The sequence below is a fragment of the Dryobates pubescens genome, chromosome 13, assembly GCF_014839835.1.
Source record: "Dryobates pubescens isolate bDryPub1 chromosome 13, bDryPub1.pri, whole genome shotgun sequence".
In the NCBI taxonomy this organism is placed as follows: Eukaryota; Metazoa; Chordata; class Aves; order Piciformes; family Picidae; genus Dryobates; species Dryobates pubescens.
In genome coordinates this window covers 29,233,058-29,253,326 of record NC_071624.1, presented here as the reverse complement: position 1 = coordinate 29,253,326, position 20,269 = coordinate 29,233,058, and the positions used below count along the sequence as shown (strand labels likewise).

Genomic DNA, 20,269 nt, shown 5'->3' with positions numbered 1-20,269 from the left:
GTTCCCGGCTAATCTTCCTGAAAACAGATAAGAATGTCACATGCTGCACATAGGTGTGAGCCTGAACTGAGCTATTTTTAAGGGCAGACTTAAGAGTCAGGAAATGAGAGGCAGAACTACAGTAAGCCTCATCTGTGCAAACATTTTCTTATAGTTTTAATCATTAGTCTGCTTAACCTTTATGTTCCCAGACCTGCTCCACCCTGAGATTTCTGTCAAGACTAGCATTTTTCAGAAGCCATGGAGAGTTTTGCAACAGGCTCCATCATGGCTAAGCAGACCATTTCGGAGGGGTTTGTGACAGTTACTGGCTGCTTCAGTTACTAACAGAGATGCCATAAAGGTCAAAACCATTAATAGCTAGGCCTGCATCTCTTGCACAGTGCAAACAAGCAACAGAAGCCCTATTTAGCATTCTTTTTTTTTTTTTTTCCCTAGCAAGTGCTAGACTTACTAGGAAATAAAATGAGCAAGATGAAGGAAAGCCCAGATGGGACGGATTGAGCATTTGGAGATCTGCCATCTGACACCAAGTCAGAGCTGCCCTTTTTTCCCTGTTCTGCTGATACCTGACATGATCCCAGTCAAACCTGCATTAGAAGTTATTCAGGTTTTATATTTTTAACATTAACAGGTAACAGCAAGGATAATAGTAAATTACTTACTGCCAGCATTCCATTCCCCAAGCTTCTCAAGTATATAACCCACGGCCTAAGTAGTAGAAGTCTAACTACCAGCAGCAGCCCAATCCCCCTGAGCAGAGTGTTTAATTGATTCACAACAGTCTTTCATGATCCTTCACTGTGGAAAAAGTGCATTTAAATTCTCTTTGTTTCTGTGGAAAAGCATTCAGAGTTGTTGATCTGCTGCTGAAAGAATCCACAAGCTATCCCGTAGAGGCTCCAGCTTGAAAAGAACCTGTGAGCATTTAATGCTAGTAGTAGGGCTTAAGCTGGAGAACCACCTGAAGAGGCACTTCTGTGATAAGATGGAAAAGACATTATCATTTTCTCAGTTTTTCCAGCTAGCCTTTAGCTAGATTGTAGGATGGGGAACAGGAAAGTCACAAGAGCATGGTCAGAGTGCTGCCCCAACTCCAGAGCTCAGAAAGATGTTTTTCTGCCAGTCTCATGTTTTAAGAGTGTGAAAGCCGCAGCTGTCCCACAGGGGTGATGCTGCAGCAAGGTAAAGCTCTCCTGAGCTTACTGGTTTGCTGGTTAATATTGAACTGATTTTAGAAGTCTTCTTTGTTGTTGTGATGGTGGTGGGTTTTTAATTTTGTTTTTTGGGGGGGAGGGGGCACAGACTCATTCCCCAGTATTGAGATGTTTTGCATGACCAAGTTCTCTTTGGTCAGCTCTACAGCAAGCAGTCAGCTGTCTCCCTGTAATGTTCCCAGAAAACACTGTATCAGAAAAAAAGGGTTTTGTCATCTCATCTTCAGTGGACAGACTGACCTTGATCCTTAGTACTTGCCTTAAAAGGACAAAATAATGCAGTAACTCTAGCTTAATAGATTGGTGTTACTGTCTCTTGTTCTCCCCTATGAAAGAAAGAACTCTCTGTGATTACAGGAACTGCAGTCTGAATTCAGAGATGCACCTTGCTTTTTAAAGGTTGCTTTTCTTCTGCATCTGTGCTACTGTTAACAGCGTCCCCTGCCACTCCTGAGGCCCTAAGTGCAAACCTACAGAGACCTTTGCCACGTGGGGTGTTGGATACTTCTTGTCCCCGTCCTGTCTGCATATGCTGTCTGCTGGTGCTGTCGGTCACAGCCTGTGCACAGACAGTGGGAGAGGCTCACATGGGTACACAATATTTGCAGGCTTCTATTTGAGGTAAAAAATCAAACCAGTTTTCAAGACCATGAGATAGGCACTTCGAACTTCTATCGGTTCTCACTTCCCAGGCACCCAGGAGGGTGCCATGTCTCCTGTGTGGAAAAAAAACAACAAACATTTCATCGAGGTCTGTCAGGGCACGAACTTTGCTTGGCTGGCCTGAGCCTGACAGCCCCACCTAGGACAGGGTTGTCCTGCAACTGTTTCAGCCTAAGTTTGTACCCTCAGTATCTCTGGTTGTGCCGCAGTTTCTGGTAAAGCTTAGCAGCGTGGGGAGATTAAGCAGCATGAACATGCCTGAAGGAACACACCACAAAGAAAGCAAGCCCTACCTATATGCTACATTTATTTTTTTGCTCAGGTCTTCACTGCCACTGTTTGACTCAAGTACTCTTTGGAGGCTGATCACCAAACCTGGGGAGGAATTTTAATGTTATGATAACTTCAGCTCAAACTACTAGTTCAGTCATTTGATTGTAAGAACATCAAACTTCCTTTTAAAAAGGAAAAGATTTTTACCTGTCTAAATCCAGGGAATAATGCTTTCCCCTTCTCCTCCAAAGATCTGGTTAGATCAGTAAAAACATGAAGGGAACAAAAATTCACTCACAATCAGGTCTTATGCTGAGAGCTAAACCTTGCCTCAATTGTGACAGCATATGAGACACTCACTAACTATAAATTAAGTTAATTAAATCCCTGCAGGCCCTTCCCACTTTTTGTAAAGCTCTTTCTGGGAAATAAGAGAAGCAGAATTGAAGGTGGACATCTGCCAGTTGAAATAAACCCTCAGATACTTTGGTTCCCCACAGTAAGAGAGCTAAAACCTGCAGGTCCCATGTTGCTGCAGTCAGGGTGGCACTGGGTATATTTGCTTCTGCTGGCTGAAGTTTGAAACTTCCAGTGTTTCCCAAGGGAGTTCTTTGGTCAGGCACACATTGTTTGTGCCCCACAGAAAGAGAGTCTTTCCAGGATACATTTTCCCTGTCTTAATTTCAAGCCATTATTCTAATTAACCCCCCTGTTATTATGCAAATTATCTCATCTCTTTCTTGATGCTTCAGTTTTCTGTTACTTGGTGCTCAGCTAAGACACAGCTGCTTCTCTTTGTCCTTGCACATCAGTCTTGAGAAACCTCTACCTAGTTTCAGCCCTGAACTCCACTCTTCTTATCCTTCTGATAACAAGGGACGTTGTCTTCCTTGTGTCTTCCTCTGCAATTAAACCCTTCTGCTTTTTCCCCCTCTAACAGGAACTGAGGGCATGATCCCTTTTACCTAGGTGGTTCCACCTTCTCCTTTGGAATAAGAGCAACTGCCTGGGCCAAACTTACTATTGCCAGCTCAGAAGCAAATGACTTTGACTTAGTGACATGGCTTAGAACTGCTCTTACTGGCCAAGTGAGTAGGACACTTCCTTCCAGTTCCTGTAACTGGGAGTTGCTCTCACTAGCTGACATGGCAGTTCCAGGTGACATGAGTTTTCATACCAACAGTTGGGTGACTGGACTGCTGATTTTAAAGGCTGATCACAACAATGACCAAGAAGTTCTGTTCTGGGTGATGATGATGAAGTCTGAAAACCTCGGTGATTCTGAAGGTGTTCACATCTCCTCATGTCCACTCATTGCCTGCACACCGAGACAGGAAGTGTTACTAATAGTGATGCATCTCTGCCACAGTATCACAAACACACCAGAAAGCCAGAAGCCTGGTGAGGTCATTTGGTTGATTTCTCCTCACCGTCTATTTTCAAAGTGCTTTTTACAGTTTAACATCTGGTGTAAGAGAAATTGGCTACATATTTTCCCTCTGGAAACTGTTCCAGAGCCAGAAGTAATCCTGGTCTGCATGATGTGGGTGATGGAAAGCACTTCAGAGCCCTAAAACCACATCAAGACAACTCAGGATATCTATGCCGCAACTGGCAGTGTCAATCAAGACCTCTTCCTCCCAGGACATAGTAAATCCATGCCTTTTGTCTGATGAAGGCAAGAAAAACCTGTAAGTATCCTTCACTGCAAGAAGATTCTCTCTAATGCACCAAAACATGGCAGCTGGTGTTAAACATCCAAGCAGCTGGCTGCCAGTGGCTTGCTCTGCACATCAGATTACCTGGGATTGATAATGCACATGGAATTTTTTGAGTGTGGAAGATTTACCACAAGATTTGGTTCTAAAACATTGCATAAAATTCCTGTTGATGTGGCTCAGAAAACCTCAGGCATCAGAACCCAAGTCCACCTGCTCTAGCCCTTAAGGCTATGGGGCTGTCAGGATCTTCTGTGTTTTGTAGCACAGCAGCACTTGCTGGGCACACACCTTGTGGATTTTTGAGCGCCCAGGACTCCAGCACAGATGCACGGTGGAGCGATGTGCTGCTGTGATACAGATGCCACAGAGGAGTGACAGGATTGGCTGGCATTTGGCAAAGACAAATATGATTTGATCAGAGGCAGCAAAGCAAGGCAGTGGTGTCAGAGAGAGCAGCTTTCCTGGGGTAGTCAGTTATGGGGTACCCCAGAGGGACCAGGCAGCATCCCTGCACAAGGCGTGGGGGCCCTCTTGTGGGCCCTGGTGTCTCCCATGGACCCCGTTAAAAACAACCGACGTGCTGCCTGAGGAAGCATTAACATTAATGTTTAATTAGGACAAGGGCTATTCAGGCTCCAATGGCAGCTGTTGCAGGGGACACAATGAGCACTCACAAACAGCAGGCTGGGTGGCTCCAAGTTTTTCAGGTAAGAATTTGTCTTTTTCTCAGATAATTCAGAAGTTATTGGTGTTTGAAAGACACCAGAGTTTACATGGCTGACTAGACAAGTTGTATCTCAGGTAGAGCAACGCTGTAAAATAATGAGATCAGGTTTTTACCACATGTTCATCAGCCCATTTTCAACTCCCAGCAAAGTGCAGCCCAACTTACCTTTGTCTAGCTCACCTCTTCTTGCTCTCTCCCCTCCCACACACAGCTGCAGTCATTGCTAATTACAGTGATCACCCACGGGCAGGAGGTGAGCACTTCAACACCCTTCCTTTCTTTTGCCTTTGTGCCAGTGTGGTTATTGAGAGCTGGTGGATGGACACAGCTGTTGAACCTGATCATCTCACAGTGAGCACTTAGTGTGGACACAAATTAATGTGACTAATAACTGCAAGAGGACATATTTTTACCTGCAAGCCTTAAGGAATAGCATGGGAACCAAGCACTGTTTCTAACATGCATGAAGTTTGAAGTTCGCATGATTGCTGGGAAGCAATCATGCGAACTTCAAACTAAAGAACTCCTCAGGTGCTCAAGACATGAATTCTGTGAGACCACACAAAATGTGTCTGTCAAGGTGAGCAGAAGCTCCACAGAACAAGGTAATGTACTGCAAAGCCACACTCTTCCTCAGCCAGCAGATGTGTCTAGCAGGAGGAATAGAAAGGTGCTGGTCCTAGCAAAGCTTTCTTAAAGCACAAAGACTTCCTGGCAAGCCACCTCTCTTCCTTGGGGGTTAGCTGCAGCTCTCCACCCTGAGAGAAAGTCTTTGTGCTCTCTGTCCTTTCAGAACAAGTACATCCCTCACAGAGATCCCACTCAGTCTGCCTGACAGAGATGCACCTTCATTTCCAAAGGCAATTCTCAGGGCCTTTGTGGAAAGAAGGTGAAGTGAGTGGTGGCAAACAGAGCCCTGGCCAGCTGAGTGTGAATAAATGTGTGCAACAGCAGGTTGGAGTCACTGCCAGGCTATACCTCCCCATCTGCAGGAAACAAATTTCTGCCCATTGCAGCAACTGAGTGATGATATAGCTGGAAATTCTGAGAGGTGATAACTCACTCTAGAGAAGCAGAATAATTTTGTTTGCTTCCCAGAGAAGACTCAACCAGAAAACCCAAAAGCACCACCCTATGCCACAAATGCAGGGCAGTAACATTTTTAACCACACATTATACTGATGTATGTTTTCACTCTGCATTCTAGCCTTTCAGGTTTTTCATGAAGTCCCCTGCAGTCTTTGTAATCTTGTTGGAACAGCAAGGGACAGGAAGGCAGAGATCTGTGTTCTGTGCAGGTTACCCAAGGCAGCTGATCAATCCTTCTGGACAGGCACTTGATGGAAACCAAGATGGAATGTAAGGAGCAGATTAGGTCTCTGCCCAGGCTGATAATTATGAGAAATGGATCTCTCACAGGAAATACAAAAATTTCATGGATGCTTTCCAGCTATATCATCACCCTGGTGTGCTTTCAAGCTTAAATGTGCCCTGGCACATAAAGGCATGGAGACAATCAGCCAGGGGGTTCTGGTGAGCCCCTTTCTACATTTATTCTTAATAACTGTAAAAATAAATCATTTCACTCTCTCAGCCTGTCTTGTCTTCTCAGCTCTACTTATTTTACACATGGACTGTCTCTGGCCATGTTCAGCACAGAGCATAATGAAGTCTTGAGTGGAACCTATAGAGACTGCTACCAATGGTATGACATTGAACACACACCTACCTTAAACAGCTTTTGTTGTTTCCCTGTCCACCAGAGATAAAACTTGCTTGGTTTAACTTCAAGCAATTCCTTCAAATCCTTTGGCAAGTCTCTTTGGTTGTACCCTACAAACTCTCTGAAAATAAAATTACATTTGTCCTGAATGACATCAACCAAAGAAACAAGAATTACTGGTCCTCTAGATGGTGCTACTATTTCAAATAAAGCAGCTGGATTTCAACAAAACCCTCAACAAGAGGAATTTGTTGAACTTTTTTGCTATACAGAAAGGAAGCCTGTGAGAAATCCTGACCCCAGTGAAAGAACTGGTATCAGGCAAACCAAGACTTCATCTAACAGCAGTGAAGGGCAGTCTGTATCTAAATACACTAAGAGCCTCTCTTTAAGAATAGTGAATGTTTCAGTACTAAATGCAGAAAAAATATAGGATGTCTCTTTCAAAGGCTGGCTCAATTTTCTATACCTTTGATTCCCAATTTTCCCAGTAACTTGCAGCTGACCCCTGCAGCAAACCACTTTGCAACACCAGTGACTCACGCGAATGTTCTCTGACCACAGGCTCTGGAGCTGTCCCAGGCCAACCATGATGGGCTTTCCCTGGCAAAAAGGTGCTGCACTCTGGCCCAGTTTCACAGGAAGGCTTCAGCACAGCTTCAAGTGTAGGCACAGAAATAGTGCACATGCTCAACACTGTCCTTGGGCACTGTTAAGGGCTGTTAAGTCTAAGTGTCTTAGTGATACATAACAAGGGAATAAGGTAAAACAATTTACCTTTGGGTGAGACACTGGAACAGGTTGCCCAGGGAAGGTCATGGGTGTGCCCTCCCTGGAGGCTTTCTAGGCCAGGTTGGTGAGCAACCTGCTCTAGGACAAAGTGTCCCTACCTAGATGATCTTCAAGGTCCCTTCCAACCCAAACCCTTCTATGAATCTATGAATTTTCTTGCCCAAATGAAATATTGAGCCAGCTGTCCATAAGACAAATTCTCTTATCCTTAGTTCCTTTCCGTCCAGCCACTTCTCAAGAGGGTGCCAACGTTTCTCCTATTCTTTCCTCTCCATCCAGGGCTCCCATCTGTAGGTTCAGCACATCTGCCTGTTTTGTCTCCCAGAGATTTCTCCTGATTCTTTCCATAAATCCAGCCAGGTGGATTTTCAGCACCAGATTTCTTTTCTCCTGCTGTTGAAGCCAAGAACAAAAACTTTCTAATTTCAAGATGATTGCTATACATTATTATACATCTGACCTTTGAAACATATATTCTCTATAACCACTATCTCTTACTTTGTGCAAAGTTCATCTGTGATCTAAATAAATGTCAAATTTGGGATCATGTTAAGCCTTTTGCCTCAGTAACAATAACTGTGAATTCTGGACTTTACTCAGACACTGCAAGAGAAACATTTCATTGATTTTGACTATTCAACCTTTAAAATTTCACAGGGTGTATTTATTCTTGTGTTAAGAGAAAAGAGTAACAACACCTCTAGACCATTCATCCTTTTACATTCTTTCCCATTTATTTATCTGCTTTCCAAGAAACTGTCCTCACAGGAACACACCTCTGGGCTCTTGGTGATTTTTTTACTGTTCTTTTATCAGTCCTTTTCTAGTTTCATAATTGGCTGGTTAGCTTTTAAGGCTGAAAAGCCACAAAAATCAGGGGCTGTAGCTGCTCATAAAAATCCTTTTTTCAAATGAAGAGAATCTGAAAGCAGACAGAAGGTGTGAGATCCACTGTGTTCAGGGTGTTGAGTGGTAACAGTTTTTCTGCAGGTGCTTTCGTTCATAGAATGGCTTAGGGTGGAAGGGCCCTCAGAGATCATCTACTCCAACCTCCCTGCTATGGACAGAGATGCAAAACAAACAGAGAAGACTGGAAACAAAAATCTGCACTGAAAAAGGGCTAGCTATCTTCCAGAGAGCTCTGAAGTGTGAGCATTTCTCAGTATGTTTATTTATATTAAAAAAAAACAACCCACCTCTAGCAACTGTTTCTAATTTCCTGAGCCTGCCTAGATCCAGTATCTAGCCCAATAACTATAAACCAGTTAGCACAGACAGTTTCTTGCTGATTTATATTAAAAATAACCATGAAGACAGGAGCTTAAATAAGAAATAATTTATTTAGCATACTTAATGAATCTTTGCACATGGCATTTCCTCACTCCTCTGACCCCTTTCCAAAATATCTCTGTTCCTACCAATCAAGTGCTCAAATTGTCCCCCTTGTGAGGACCAACATAGGCAACTAGAATTAAGCTGCTGCTTAGAAATAAGATTAGACTGACTTTGGAAGTGACTCCTTCATTGTCTCGGATTCTTCTGGCTCATAATAAGGTTCCAAAATAGGTTTTAATTTTACTTCTTCTGGTACCTTTTGCGTCTCTTCTCTCCTGCTTCCATCTCTTAAAAGTGGAACCAATGTTTTCCAATTTTTCCCTGAAACTAAAAAGGAATGGAATGGTTAATTTATTCCCCTCCACAGAAACAGAAGAAAAGACACAAGTGGTTTAAATAGGAAGCTGATGAAAGAAGAATGAAGCAGGAAGAAAGGGTTTTGTGGTTTTCTTCCCCATACTGTTCCATGAGTTTTCCATATTACAGCTGGCAAGTACAACAGAGACTGATTGCACTGTTGGATACTTCTGTGCTGGATGCTGAGCTCCCAAACTATACAGTTTTGGACCTCCAAAGTATCTCCATGGTTGCCTGGCTGCCATCATACACTGTGCATTACCTGCCTTCTAAAACCTACAGTCAGAATGATGAATCTCTGGGGCTTCTTTCTGTTCCAGAGAGAGAAAGTGCTACGTGAATAATGAGCCCACTTAATCCTTTACAATTTTTGCTGACTGAAAATACCATTAACTTTGCCACTGCCCTCATCATTAGGTGCATAAACAGACTGCCCTCTAATAATTCATTGATGCTGCTTCTGTCACCAGTGTGTAGCCCACACAAGGATTTAGGTCCCTGAAACCCTCACCTCTACCACGTTTAATTGTGTAACTGAGATTTCGTCTGAGGTCCCCCGAGCAGCCAGGGTCTTCATTGATTATGCCCAGATGAGTATTCCACATGGACCAGTTCACTTCATCAACCCTGGGAAGGGAACAAAGCCAGTATCTAGTCAAAGGATCACCAGACAACTCCAAAATGACTTTGTAACACAAACTGTTACTTCTCAAGCCACAGATCTACCCAGAAATCAGATTTAAACTGCCTGCTGTAGGCAGTGTCAGTGCACTACTTTTCAGAGTGCTCCAGGGGGAAAGCCTTGCTTCCCATATACCAGATACTTTAATGTTGTTTGTGTGTAAGAGATTGTTCATTTGACACATAAACAGGTTACCTAAAGCACCATCTGTAATCATCCTGGCCATCAGGTGTGACCCCCACCAAGACTTGCTTCCCAGACCGGAAGGAGCGCCTCACGCAGTTCAAGTAGCTGTTCTCAATATCCAGGATTGTGATGGCTCTCTACCAGGTAAAAGAAAGCAGACCACTGAGAGGCTGCTCTTTCCAAGTCAGCCAATCCCCCAACCCTGCCTTTATTTTAAAAACCTTGAGCTTTTATCATTCTCACCATCCTAGAGCTGGCACTGTGGCCATTTCTTGATCATCACCCTCTGTTAATATGTCATTGAAAGGGCTGAATTACTGCCCTGTGATTACAGCTACAAAGTTCCCTTTCTTACCTCAAACAAAAACTGATGTGCCTTTGAGATTCCTGTAAAGATTGGCTTGCCCCTTGCATAATCCCTGTCTTCATAGTCTGATCAGGATTTTCCATCATCAAAAGCCCAAATAATTGTGTATCATTACAAAATGCCTTGTAAATTCTGAACATCTGTGGAACCCTGGGAACATCTGCTCAGGCAAAACATCAAATGTGCTTGGAAAAAGAGCTAGGATACTTTTATCCAGGAACTGTTCAGGGGAATCAGAAAGCAGCAGTGACCCATTATTGAGAAAAATGTCAGCTCCTCAAGATTCTGAAATTCCTTATGGTTCCCCACACCCTCTTTGCTGGACAGCAGCCTCAGAACCAATGTACCTGGAGTTTCCAGATGCTCTTGCTCTCCTGTGCAATTTTGCTCACAGTTTCCCCCATCAGTGCAATGAGCATGTTGAGCAGGAGGATGTAAGTAAGGATGACATAGAGAACCAAAAGGCTGACAAACACAGACTTGAACTTGTAGTTCTCTGTGAACTCCAGGTCCCCCATCCCAATGGTGAACTTGAACAGCTCCAGGCAGGTATAATACAGACTGTTGTAGGACGTGCGGCCTCGCTTCACGGGGCAGCATCGAGCATATTCGGAGCTGTTTGTGTCTTGCCCCTCGTTGTCATCTTCAATTAAAGTCACCACAGCTGTTGCAAAAGAGGAATCACATTTACAGGATGAAGATAAAAGTGGAGATCGTAATTGCAAGCAATGGAAAGAAGCACAGGGGTAAGACATTATTGTCATGCTGCACTGCCCCCAGTGACATTGCTCTGTAACTCTCCATAACTGATACCAGCCTGGAGAAGAGTAAGCCTGGGGGAGACCTTAGAGGGACCTTCCAGTACCTGAAGGGGGCCTGCAAGAAAGCTGGGGTCTTTTTACAAGAGCTTGTAGTGAGAAAATGAGAGGGAATGGATTGAATCTTGAGGAGGGCAGATTTAGACTGGAGATTAGGAAGAAATTCTTGACAGTGAGGGTGGTGAGACACTGGAACAGATTGCCTGGGGAGGTCATGGATGCCTCTTCCCTGGGGGTGTTCAAAGCCAGGTTGGATGAGACCTTTAGCAACCTGGTCTAGAGAAAGGTGTCCCTGGCCATGGCAGGGAGGTTGGAACTAGATGATCTTTAAGGTCCCTTCCAAGCCAAACCATTCTATGAATCTGTGAATCTCAGTTTTAGCTATAAAGAACAGGATCACTGTTTTTCCATTTGGCTTTGCCAAGCAGTTTGAGGTCCAGGGCTGGAAAGCTGTACTAAATTACTGTACATTATTGGCATTCTGAAGAGATTTTTCTTTTTTTTCATAGGTTGTTATTTTATATCTGGAAACAACAACAACAACAAAAAAAAAGTCTAAGCCACTTGCAAAATAAATTTTGCTGAGGTTTCAGAAGAGAACAGAAACCAACTTCCATGTATGATATTACCTGTAGAAAATCCCAAGAGGAATACTAGATAGACAAACATGAAGCGACATAAATCTCTAAGGATCATCTGCAACATGGAAACAGAGTATTTTTATATTGCTACAACTTCAACATAAACTGCAACAAAAACTGGTAGAAAACACTGCTTCATCTCAAGGAGCAGTAAACTGCCCCTTTGTGCATTAAACAGGAGTTTAGCCTGCTGAGATAATGAACCTTCATAAGGAAAACATTTTCACTCTGCTCTTCATGCAACAGTTCACACACATGTGCCTGTCATATGTATGCCACACAGTTTAAGCTTTGTAAGTAAAAACCACATTAAGACAGTTGCATATTTCTTCCCCTCTTGGGCTAGCTGTCTACATCATATAGAGAGGTTTAATCAGGCAGTTACTGCCTCTTAGCTAATTGATCTGTTTGGTAACATCTAAGCTATACCTAAAGAGATTTCCAGCTGGTAGAAAGCTGTGCCATTCCACACCAGACCAGTCTGCACTGTTCTCAGTGTACTTTCATCCATGCCTGTCCAACTGTAGTTGCTTTGAAGCATGACTGCTATAAAATATAGGGATGAGGAGCAGGAGGCTTTCCTACAAAAATTGTCTCACTTGACTCAGACAATAATGGCCAAGTATAGCAGAGTGGTATGAGATTTCCCACTGGCATCATGGAGGTAGATATGGTGACTTCTGTGCTGGAAATGGGGCTGTTGGCAGCAGTGTCCCAATCTAAACTCTGTGCTGCCCTCCTCATCTACTCATTGGACTGACCTTGGCAATCATGACAGAGTAAATGCCCATCTGCTGGAAGCCACGGGTGTAGTAGAGCATGTTAGCCCAGCCCAGCGCCAAGGAGAAGACCATGGAAGCCACATACAGTTCCTGGCCACAGAAATACAGCACCACAGAGCTCAGGAGGAGCAAGGAGTGAAGAAAGCTGAAAGACAAGCATGGTCTGAATGCAGAGTTGGCCACAGGTGGTGGCAACAGAGGAGCCTCATAAGGTATTCAGCAGAATGAGGGATTCTTTAGAACACAAAGGAAGTTTGCCAGACATTTCCTCTCTTCCCTTCATTCTTTCCCTTCTCAAATCCTACAGTTCCTCTTGCAAAGTCCTCAGTTTCTCCACATATGAACTTCTATAGTCTTATCCCTGCTCTTCCTTGTGACTTGAAAACAAGAATTTCTTCAGCCCTCCCCCTCTTTCCACAGACCCAAGAAATTGCCCTGTTTAGGGGCACTCCAGCTGGGGAAAGCAAGGGCTCAAATTATGAAGAGGTAAAGCTCCTTTGAGGATTTCTGCACATCCAATACATACACTCGATTTCAAGTCCAACTTGGAGATCTATTCCTAACTCTGCTGCACGTCACAGACACTGAACTTCTACACACTTCATTTGCTTTACCTCCAAAGGAGGTTACTGATCCAACTTCTGTGATCTCCACTGGCAGGTACTTTTGTAAGGACACAGGAAACAACAGCAAAGCATCTACCTATGACAGCTACAGATCTCACACATTCCATCTGTTTCATGCTTAAATGCAAACAAGGATGTTGGAGCTTACAAAAGAACTTCACTGTAGCTGTCAACTATCAGTGACTTGAATGATGGGCGTCTCTGCACAAAATACTGTATCTGAAAAACAAAAGGGAATAAGACCATGTGTGCAGCTGAGGAGGGATTAAGTATCCCCTGTGAATGCTTCAAGTAAGCACTGATACCTACACACCAGGGAGAGCTGGTAGCTACAAAGCTTCTCACAAGAATAGCTCAAACCCAGCACTGACACAAGATCTGGGGAGTTACTCTTCCAGTAACACTTGCTTCTATTATGTCTGGTGTCTCCTTTGAAAACAACAACCTGGTTTGAGGGCCTGTGATTCACGGCACTCTCTACTGGCTGCCAAGAAGAAGCAGAGGGACTTTAAGATGAGACAGGTCAGCTTTAACAGAGACAAGTTTCAAAACCCCATTCTGAAGCTTTGGCCAGGCTAACTGGTGAGCTGCACACCGACTTGAAGAATCTTCCTTTTTTATACAGCAGGTATGCATCAAGCCAAGGGAAAATATTTGTGACTTGATTAGAACATGAATTTTCTTAGCAGCCAGTGCTAATGAATGGGAAAGGCATGTTTTGATTCCTGCATCTACCCAGACAGCACAAAGGAGAAGTTTCAAATATCTTACCCCTCTGAGAAAGAAATAGAGACCTCCAAGTACACTCAGGATCTCTCCAGTTGCTCGAAAATACTCCCCAGTGCTGTGACCAAACGTGAAGGGAGGCTGTGTAAGACAGGAAGATATATTCAGCAGAAGTGGAGATGGGAAAGACCTGGCCTTGACAGCAGCTGAAAACATTTTCTGGGACACAGATTAAATTTCTGAATGTGTTGTGCAAGGGGGCAAGACTGGGAAGCAAAATCTCCCTGACCCTTCAGGAAAGAGGGAAACTCTGATGGTAGGAGCACATTCAGGTGGGAGGCACCTCTGGGTTATCATGCACTGGGTGATCATGCACTGGGTGGTTCCCTTCTATATGACAGGAATAACATACCTTTTCCTTCTTTGCTACAGGTCTGTAGTAAGCAGCTGCAGTGAGGATGATGATATGCATGGCATAGACAAAGAAGTTGAAGTAAAATAAGTGTTTGACAAACCGGTCCCACTTGTCTTGCAGCAGCCTGTTCAGGGGTTCCACCAGCAGCATCTCATGACGGTTCTGAGTGGAAAGAGAAAGAGGAAAGCCTTGATGGAACCAGTAGGTACTGGGCTTTGAAAACAGCAAATGATATTAATCTTCAGCACATGTTCCCTCTACTGTCTTTAGAGCTGTTTACAGAAATGAGGCTAAAGATGAGCTGTGTGAACATGGAGCTCTTGCCCAGCAGTCCCCCAGCCCGCACACAACATGCCAAGGAGGCTCGTACTCACTGGTGTTTCACTGCTGTAGGCAATAATCTCAAGCACTGAATTTTTCTCACATGTGTCTATACAGGAGAGGTCATACAGAGAGGAGTGGACAGGTCCATAGGCCCATTCAGTGAACTTCCTAGACAAGTGTCTGCACTCAGGATCCTTGATCTCTCGTCTGAGGATGTAAGCGAAAATCTAATTGCAAAAGAACAATACAAGCAACATTTCAGTGCTAATAGACTTCCAGTTCCTCAATATCTCCACAAGACAGAATGGCTAATTTCTCCCTAGTTTAACTGTGCTGAAGTCCAACCTCTCAAGCACTTCAGGAAAACACAGTTCATTTTCTTAGGGGATGCTGGGAGATGGCAAACACAAATATCACTTACAATTTCTCATGATCTGTTTCAAAACTGCAAGAGAAAAGCAGAGATGGATGTCACAGATCTCTGAGCAGCCATTTCTCATGGGGACTGCCAGAAGGTGAGTTCTAGCAGCCAGGCAGCAGCAGAAGGTCTCTAGTAGTTCAGATGATAACAGAGACCCACTGCTTCCTCTTGGGCTGCTTTTCATACCTGTGATTTATGAATAATGCCAGCTGGGCAGAGACATACAAACACTTTGCAGCTTTCAAAGACTGTGCAGTTTTGCATCTTAAACTGCAGCATGAATTCCTCTTAACTAAAAGGCCCCAACAATAAGCAGTGATAAAATCTGTCCTGCATAAGTATTTTGCAGGTACTATGTATAACTTGGCACATAATGGGACAGCTAAACACCTTTGCTCACCTACCCCTATCTTCCCCGTTTTGGCTGCCAGAGTTAATGGAGTCAGCCCTTTCTTGTTGGTGAGTTCTTCTAGCTTCAGCATTGGATTAATTTTGGCACCAAGGATCAGTATGTTATTGTACATCTTGGTAACAAACTTGGTGTTATCCTTAGTATTATCTGCAATCTCCACCAGTGTGTGCAGGACCATGTTGCCCATGGAGTCCTCAGCAGCAATGCTGGCTGCCTGGTAGGGGTTCTCCAGGAGGAATTTCACAATGCAGAGCTGGTTAGTGCAGGCAGCCAGGGACAAAGGCAGCTCCCCTATGGGCAAGGAATGGGAGTAAGTGGTAAGAAAGCCATTACCATACATGCATAAATAGAAAGAAGATCATGTTGTTTTCATCTGTCACCATGAGGAGAAGAGGTGAATTTCTCTGTCTGATATAGCACCAGTTCTTGTGACAGCTGTTAGAATCACTCTCTAGTTTAAATGCATACCAAAAAAAGCAGTGAAGGGAGAGCTAGCAGAAGGCTATCACCTTTCAAAACACAGTGCTCAGAAACCAAAGGGATGTAGCCACCAAGCTCACAATGAACACCATCAACTACCAGCTGTGTTTCTTTATAATCTCAGCCTTTGGGACTAAATATTTGGACCAAGTGGTGGAATATCCCATCTGGTCATTCTGAGCCTCCAGTCCCACATGCATAGGATTATTTAACAGCTTGCACTTGGGATACTGCTAGGATAACTCAATTAATAAAGCCCATACTGTGCTCACCCCTACCAAAATAAAAGCCAGGTTTTCCTTTGATTTTCCTGAAGAACTCCCCACAGGCTCTTGCATGAACATCTGCTCCATTCTGGACCAAGAGCTTCACCAGGTACATGTTCCTTCTCTCAATGGCAATGTGAAGTGCAGTCTGGCCTGCAGAGAAACTCATCAGACAGAAATCTTCAACATTTAATACAGACTGAGAGCTTTCAGGCACTACAATTCATTCAGCTCCATGTATGACAGTGGAATGGAGAGCTTTGCAGACTAAAAACCTCTAGAACTGAACAGACAACGATGGCCCAGACAGCAAATCCAAGTCCCCATGACTGCTATTAAATTAATGCAGATCAAAGACAGCAGAATATTGCACCTAACAAAACACTGGCCTACTACAAACACACTTTGTTAACCACACACTGGAACTCTGGGATGCTGTGTCCTCAGGCAGAGGATTGCTTGAGAGCCCCACCTAACCTTCAGTCTTATCACCAAGAGGATTCACTGCATCATCTGTCTCCCTTACCCTTGTAGTAGTTGTCAGTATACTCTGAGTTAACAAACTCTTTCAGAGTTCCAGTTTTCCTTGCAATATCCAGCAGCAGGGGAATGGTATCATTTTTGCCATCATGCAGATTCAGCATAGCTTTCAGTAAGCAGGTTTTCCCAGTTTCTGGCTCTGTAACCAAAAAAGAAAAACAAACAGTAAAATTGCAGCTCTATAAAAGTGATTACAAACCTGCCATCTACTCCCAGGCATGCAGGAATCACTGAGGTTCCTTTGAACAGACAGGAAAACCTATCTCTGAATTCTGCTGTAACCTTTCAATCAGTGAGCTGCCCAATCAATAGGGAAGTACTGGCTGTCAGAGGGCCTCCTGCAGACACTTCACACAATTATGGATTCTGTTTTCATCTCGGGAGCACTACTAGAAGAAGAAGGAGGCAGCTTAAATTATGTGACACTAGAAAGGTACCTTTGAACTCATCATCTGTGAGGTGCTTCAAGGTTCTGTTAAGGTAGAGCAGCAGGTCATCTAGGTCCTTTGTGTTGCCTTGGGCTACAGCATCAAAGATCCTTCTGCGGTCATAAAATTTGAAGGCTTTTTCTGAGCAGCCTGTGATGGAATCTGTAGATAGGAGCCTAACAAGGGTAAAGTTCAGTAACTGAAAGTCAGATATTTAGCAACCTTTATTGTAAACTCCCACAATACTACTTTTCTTTTGTTTGTGGGAAGAGGTAAGTACTATAGATTAGTATAGATGGATCTGCAAAGTCTACAAGATCCAAAAAAAAAAGTCTGCAAGCAACTGATAAAATTCTGTATCTGTTGCTCAAAGGTTGGTAACAGGACTTAAAGGACATGGAAGATGGCAGGCTAACTGCAGGCCTGGGAGCCAGGCAGTTCCATCTTCTCGTTCTGACTGATGTCCATTCAAAGAACAGTTTCAAGCAAGTCAATTAAGCCCTACAGCTAATTTTGGGCAGAACATCCACGGACTGAATTTGCAGAGATGCCAAGAGACAACAGCTGTTGTCACTTTCAGATGCAACATTCCTTGTTTTGGCAAAGAAAACAGTGAAACTGAAAAACCAGGCACGCTCATGTGGAGAGAACAACTGCTCCTCAAAAAGCAGTCTGCAGCTGTCAAACCCTTCAGTACAACCAAATCTTACACAGCAAGCTTACTTGTGAAGTTTCCCCCTCTCCAAATTGGCATGAAACTTGATGACAGAAGGTGCCATCAGATGATCCATCTGGTAAAGGGAGTCCATGGGAGCCATGTCCTTGTCACTGTCCCCCATCACGAACCGCCCACGTCTCGCAAAGATGTTGCTTTTGGGTGGCTGCACCTTGGGGCTGAGTGTTCCCTGGAGGCTGTCAGGTGTTTCCTGCAGGGAGTCCTCCCCATCCGTGTATTCATCTGTCACTTCAGATTCCTCCATGTCAGAACTGCCAAATTTCCTCATCTTCCCAAGAATGGAAGACATGATGAGCAGGCAGTCTGTGAGGCTTTGAACACAGGAGCGTTACAAGATCTTTAAAAGGCCCTCAACTACAAACCAAATTACAGTAGGCAGAAAGCTTCTTCATACATTCAGTGTGAAAAACAACATCATGAACAGGCTTCAAGGATGGTTCTCTTCACACAAACATTCTGAGGGGTTGTCTGCAAACCCTACTTGGTACATTAAAGTTAAGATTTTTCAGTTCTGTGCAAGTAGAATAGGGAAGAAACTTTGCTCAGGCATTTGCATTTTCTATAACATTGCACAGTACACAGGTAAAGGAAACATCGACTGACAAAACTGCACATTTAGGGTTACTGGAAGGGAAGCAGCAAGCTGAAGACAAGGTGCTAATGGCTGCAGTTTAACTTATTATGTCCTCTGAGCTCACCTGGCAAGTTCTTTGTGTCCTTAGCATAATCACTCTAAAATAACACAGTGTCTTAGTAATTTCATTGTTCTGTAGGAAATTGTATAGAGAAAAATAATTCCATTTGGAGCGGGATATTAAAAGCACAGAGGAACAATTACACCACTGAAAAAGTTCTAAAAGCAGTGTTATAAAACATGGGGGGGAAAAATACACTAGGAATACAGCCATATGTGGTTTTATTTAGGGTGTGGATTGAACCAAAACCATCAGAGAAGGGCTATGGAAAATGCAGTCATTTGTTTTCCACAGACTAGGTGCAATATTAAAATCTGCAGAATAGCCTCAATCCTGCCTCCCTGGCAATTTGCTCAAGCCTAGTTTAGTCATTAGATGTGCTTTCATTTCATTTCCTTGTTAGGAATATAATGAAGACAAAAATGCATTTCCTCACAAGTGAGAACCTGCAAGGGAATCAACCTTCAAAATTGTGTGGAAGGCTTCTTACTTTATAAGGAAAAAAAAAAAAGAAGAAGAAGAAGAAGAAGAAGAAGAAAAATATTATCTATCCCCAAATTGCATAACCTGTGTGAGCTCTTTGAACCCTGCAACACTGAAGTTTCATACAATAAATGAGATAAGGAAATAGATTTTGTCTAACCACATCACAACTTCCAATCAGCAATAAAGAGAGCTTACAAATCACTAACAACCATATTCTATTCAAACATATATGCAGAACTTACAGATAGTGCAAAAAAAATCCTGTCTTCTGCAAAACAGTCCAGTCTCAGTAAACCCCCTCTGGTCTACAGAAGTTTGGTGCCAGATATTCCTCCTCCAATGTGGCTGGACTGAGAAGCCCTCAGTTTGCTTCTCCACTTCACTTGTCTGCAAAAGTGTTATATGTGCCTGCTGATTTTTAGAATCAAGGGAAATTCACTAGAAAAGCAGAGAATAGAGCAAGATGATAATTAAGAACAATTCTGGAAAGAGAAGCATCATTGGCTTCTATTCCCAGGAGTTTAGCAAAGCTCTTTACAAGAATTGCAGTAAGTTGCTGTCGTTTTTCCCTCCCCTTTAATTGCATTTAGTAATGGATGCTCTTCTCCTGATTTCCTCTTCCTAAGTACACTCAAGCTTGCAAAAACCCTCAAACCACCAAACATTTGTTTCTGTGGCTCACAGTCTCATTTCAATTTACAAAACTTTATGAAATGTGCCACAACACTTCTCTGAGATCAGTCATCTTTCTGCACATCTTTCCTGGGTGGCTGCTCTAAAGCTCCACTAAGTAAATTAAAGGCAAGCTGATCCTCAACAGAGTTGAGGGAGAACCAAAGGCAGCCCTAAGGCCTTTCCATCATTCCATACTCCTACTTTGTTTTACTTCAACAACACATATGTGCAACAGTCAGCTTTTAAATATTAATGCAATTAGGGGGGAAATATTCTTATCTATTCCAGGATAGATCTAACACCCTTAAAAATAAAGAACTGTATCAGATATTGCTAAATATATACTTTACAGAAGACCCTTCTGCCAAGCAGCAGTCCAGAGAAACGGCTTTTCCAGTAGGCTGAGCTGATAGGCTGTAACTGTTAGGACAGAAGCAACCTTCAGACTTCTGGCTTCAGAGATTTTGAGTTAAGATTATGAAATGGTTCAGTGAAGTTATCTGGTTTATGTTCTGCAAAAGCTAACCATTTTTCTAGTCTTGCCAGCCAATACAGAATCATAACATCATTCAGGGTGGAAAAGACCTCAAGGATCACCGAGTCTAATCACATATGTAAAGAAGAATAACATTATTTGTTTATTTAATAGCAAACTAATTATACTACTTAAAACACTCTACAGGATTGTACTTGAAAGAAATAAAAATGCCTGTTTATTAATGCATAAGTATAGATTACCAATAAGACAGGTCCTT

General features: G+C 43.2%; 1 protein-coding gene across 1 annotated transcript; it reads right to left on the bottom strand.

The window, feature by feature from the left end:
• Window positions 1–8,484: 8,484 nt before the first annotated feature.
• On the bottom strand, window positions 8,485–18,389 carry TRPV1 (transient receptor potential cation channel subfamily V member 1). Its single transcript, XM_009903262.2, has 16 exons — window positions 18,357–18,389; window positions 17,646–17,969; window positions 16,932–17,098; window positions 16,481–16,633; window positions 15,967–16,107; window positions 15,201–15,499; window positions 14,426–14,602; window positions 14,049–14,213; window positions 13,682–13,777; window positions 13,059–13,129; window positions 12,264–12,429; window positions 11,491–11,557; window positions 10,391–10,707; window positions 9,686–9,813; window positions 9,320–9,435; window positions 8,485–8,778 (listed from the first exon to the last, which is right to left on the bottom strand). Exons 2-16 carry the CDS (start codon window positions 17,945–17,947, stop codon window positions 8,612–8,614), a joined length of 2,532 nt encoding a protein of 843 aa, XP_009901564.1. The 5' UTR covers window positions 17,948–17,969; window positions 18,357–18,389; the 3' UTR covers window positions 8,485–8,611.
• Between the last annotated feature and the right edge of the window lie 1,880 nt (window positions 18,390–20,269).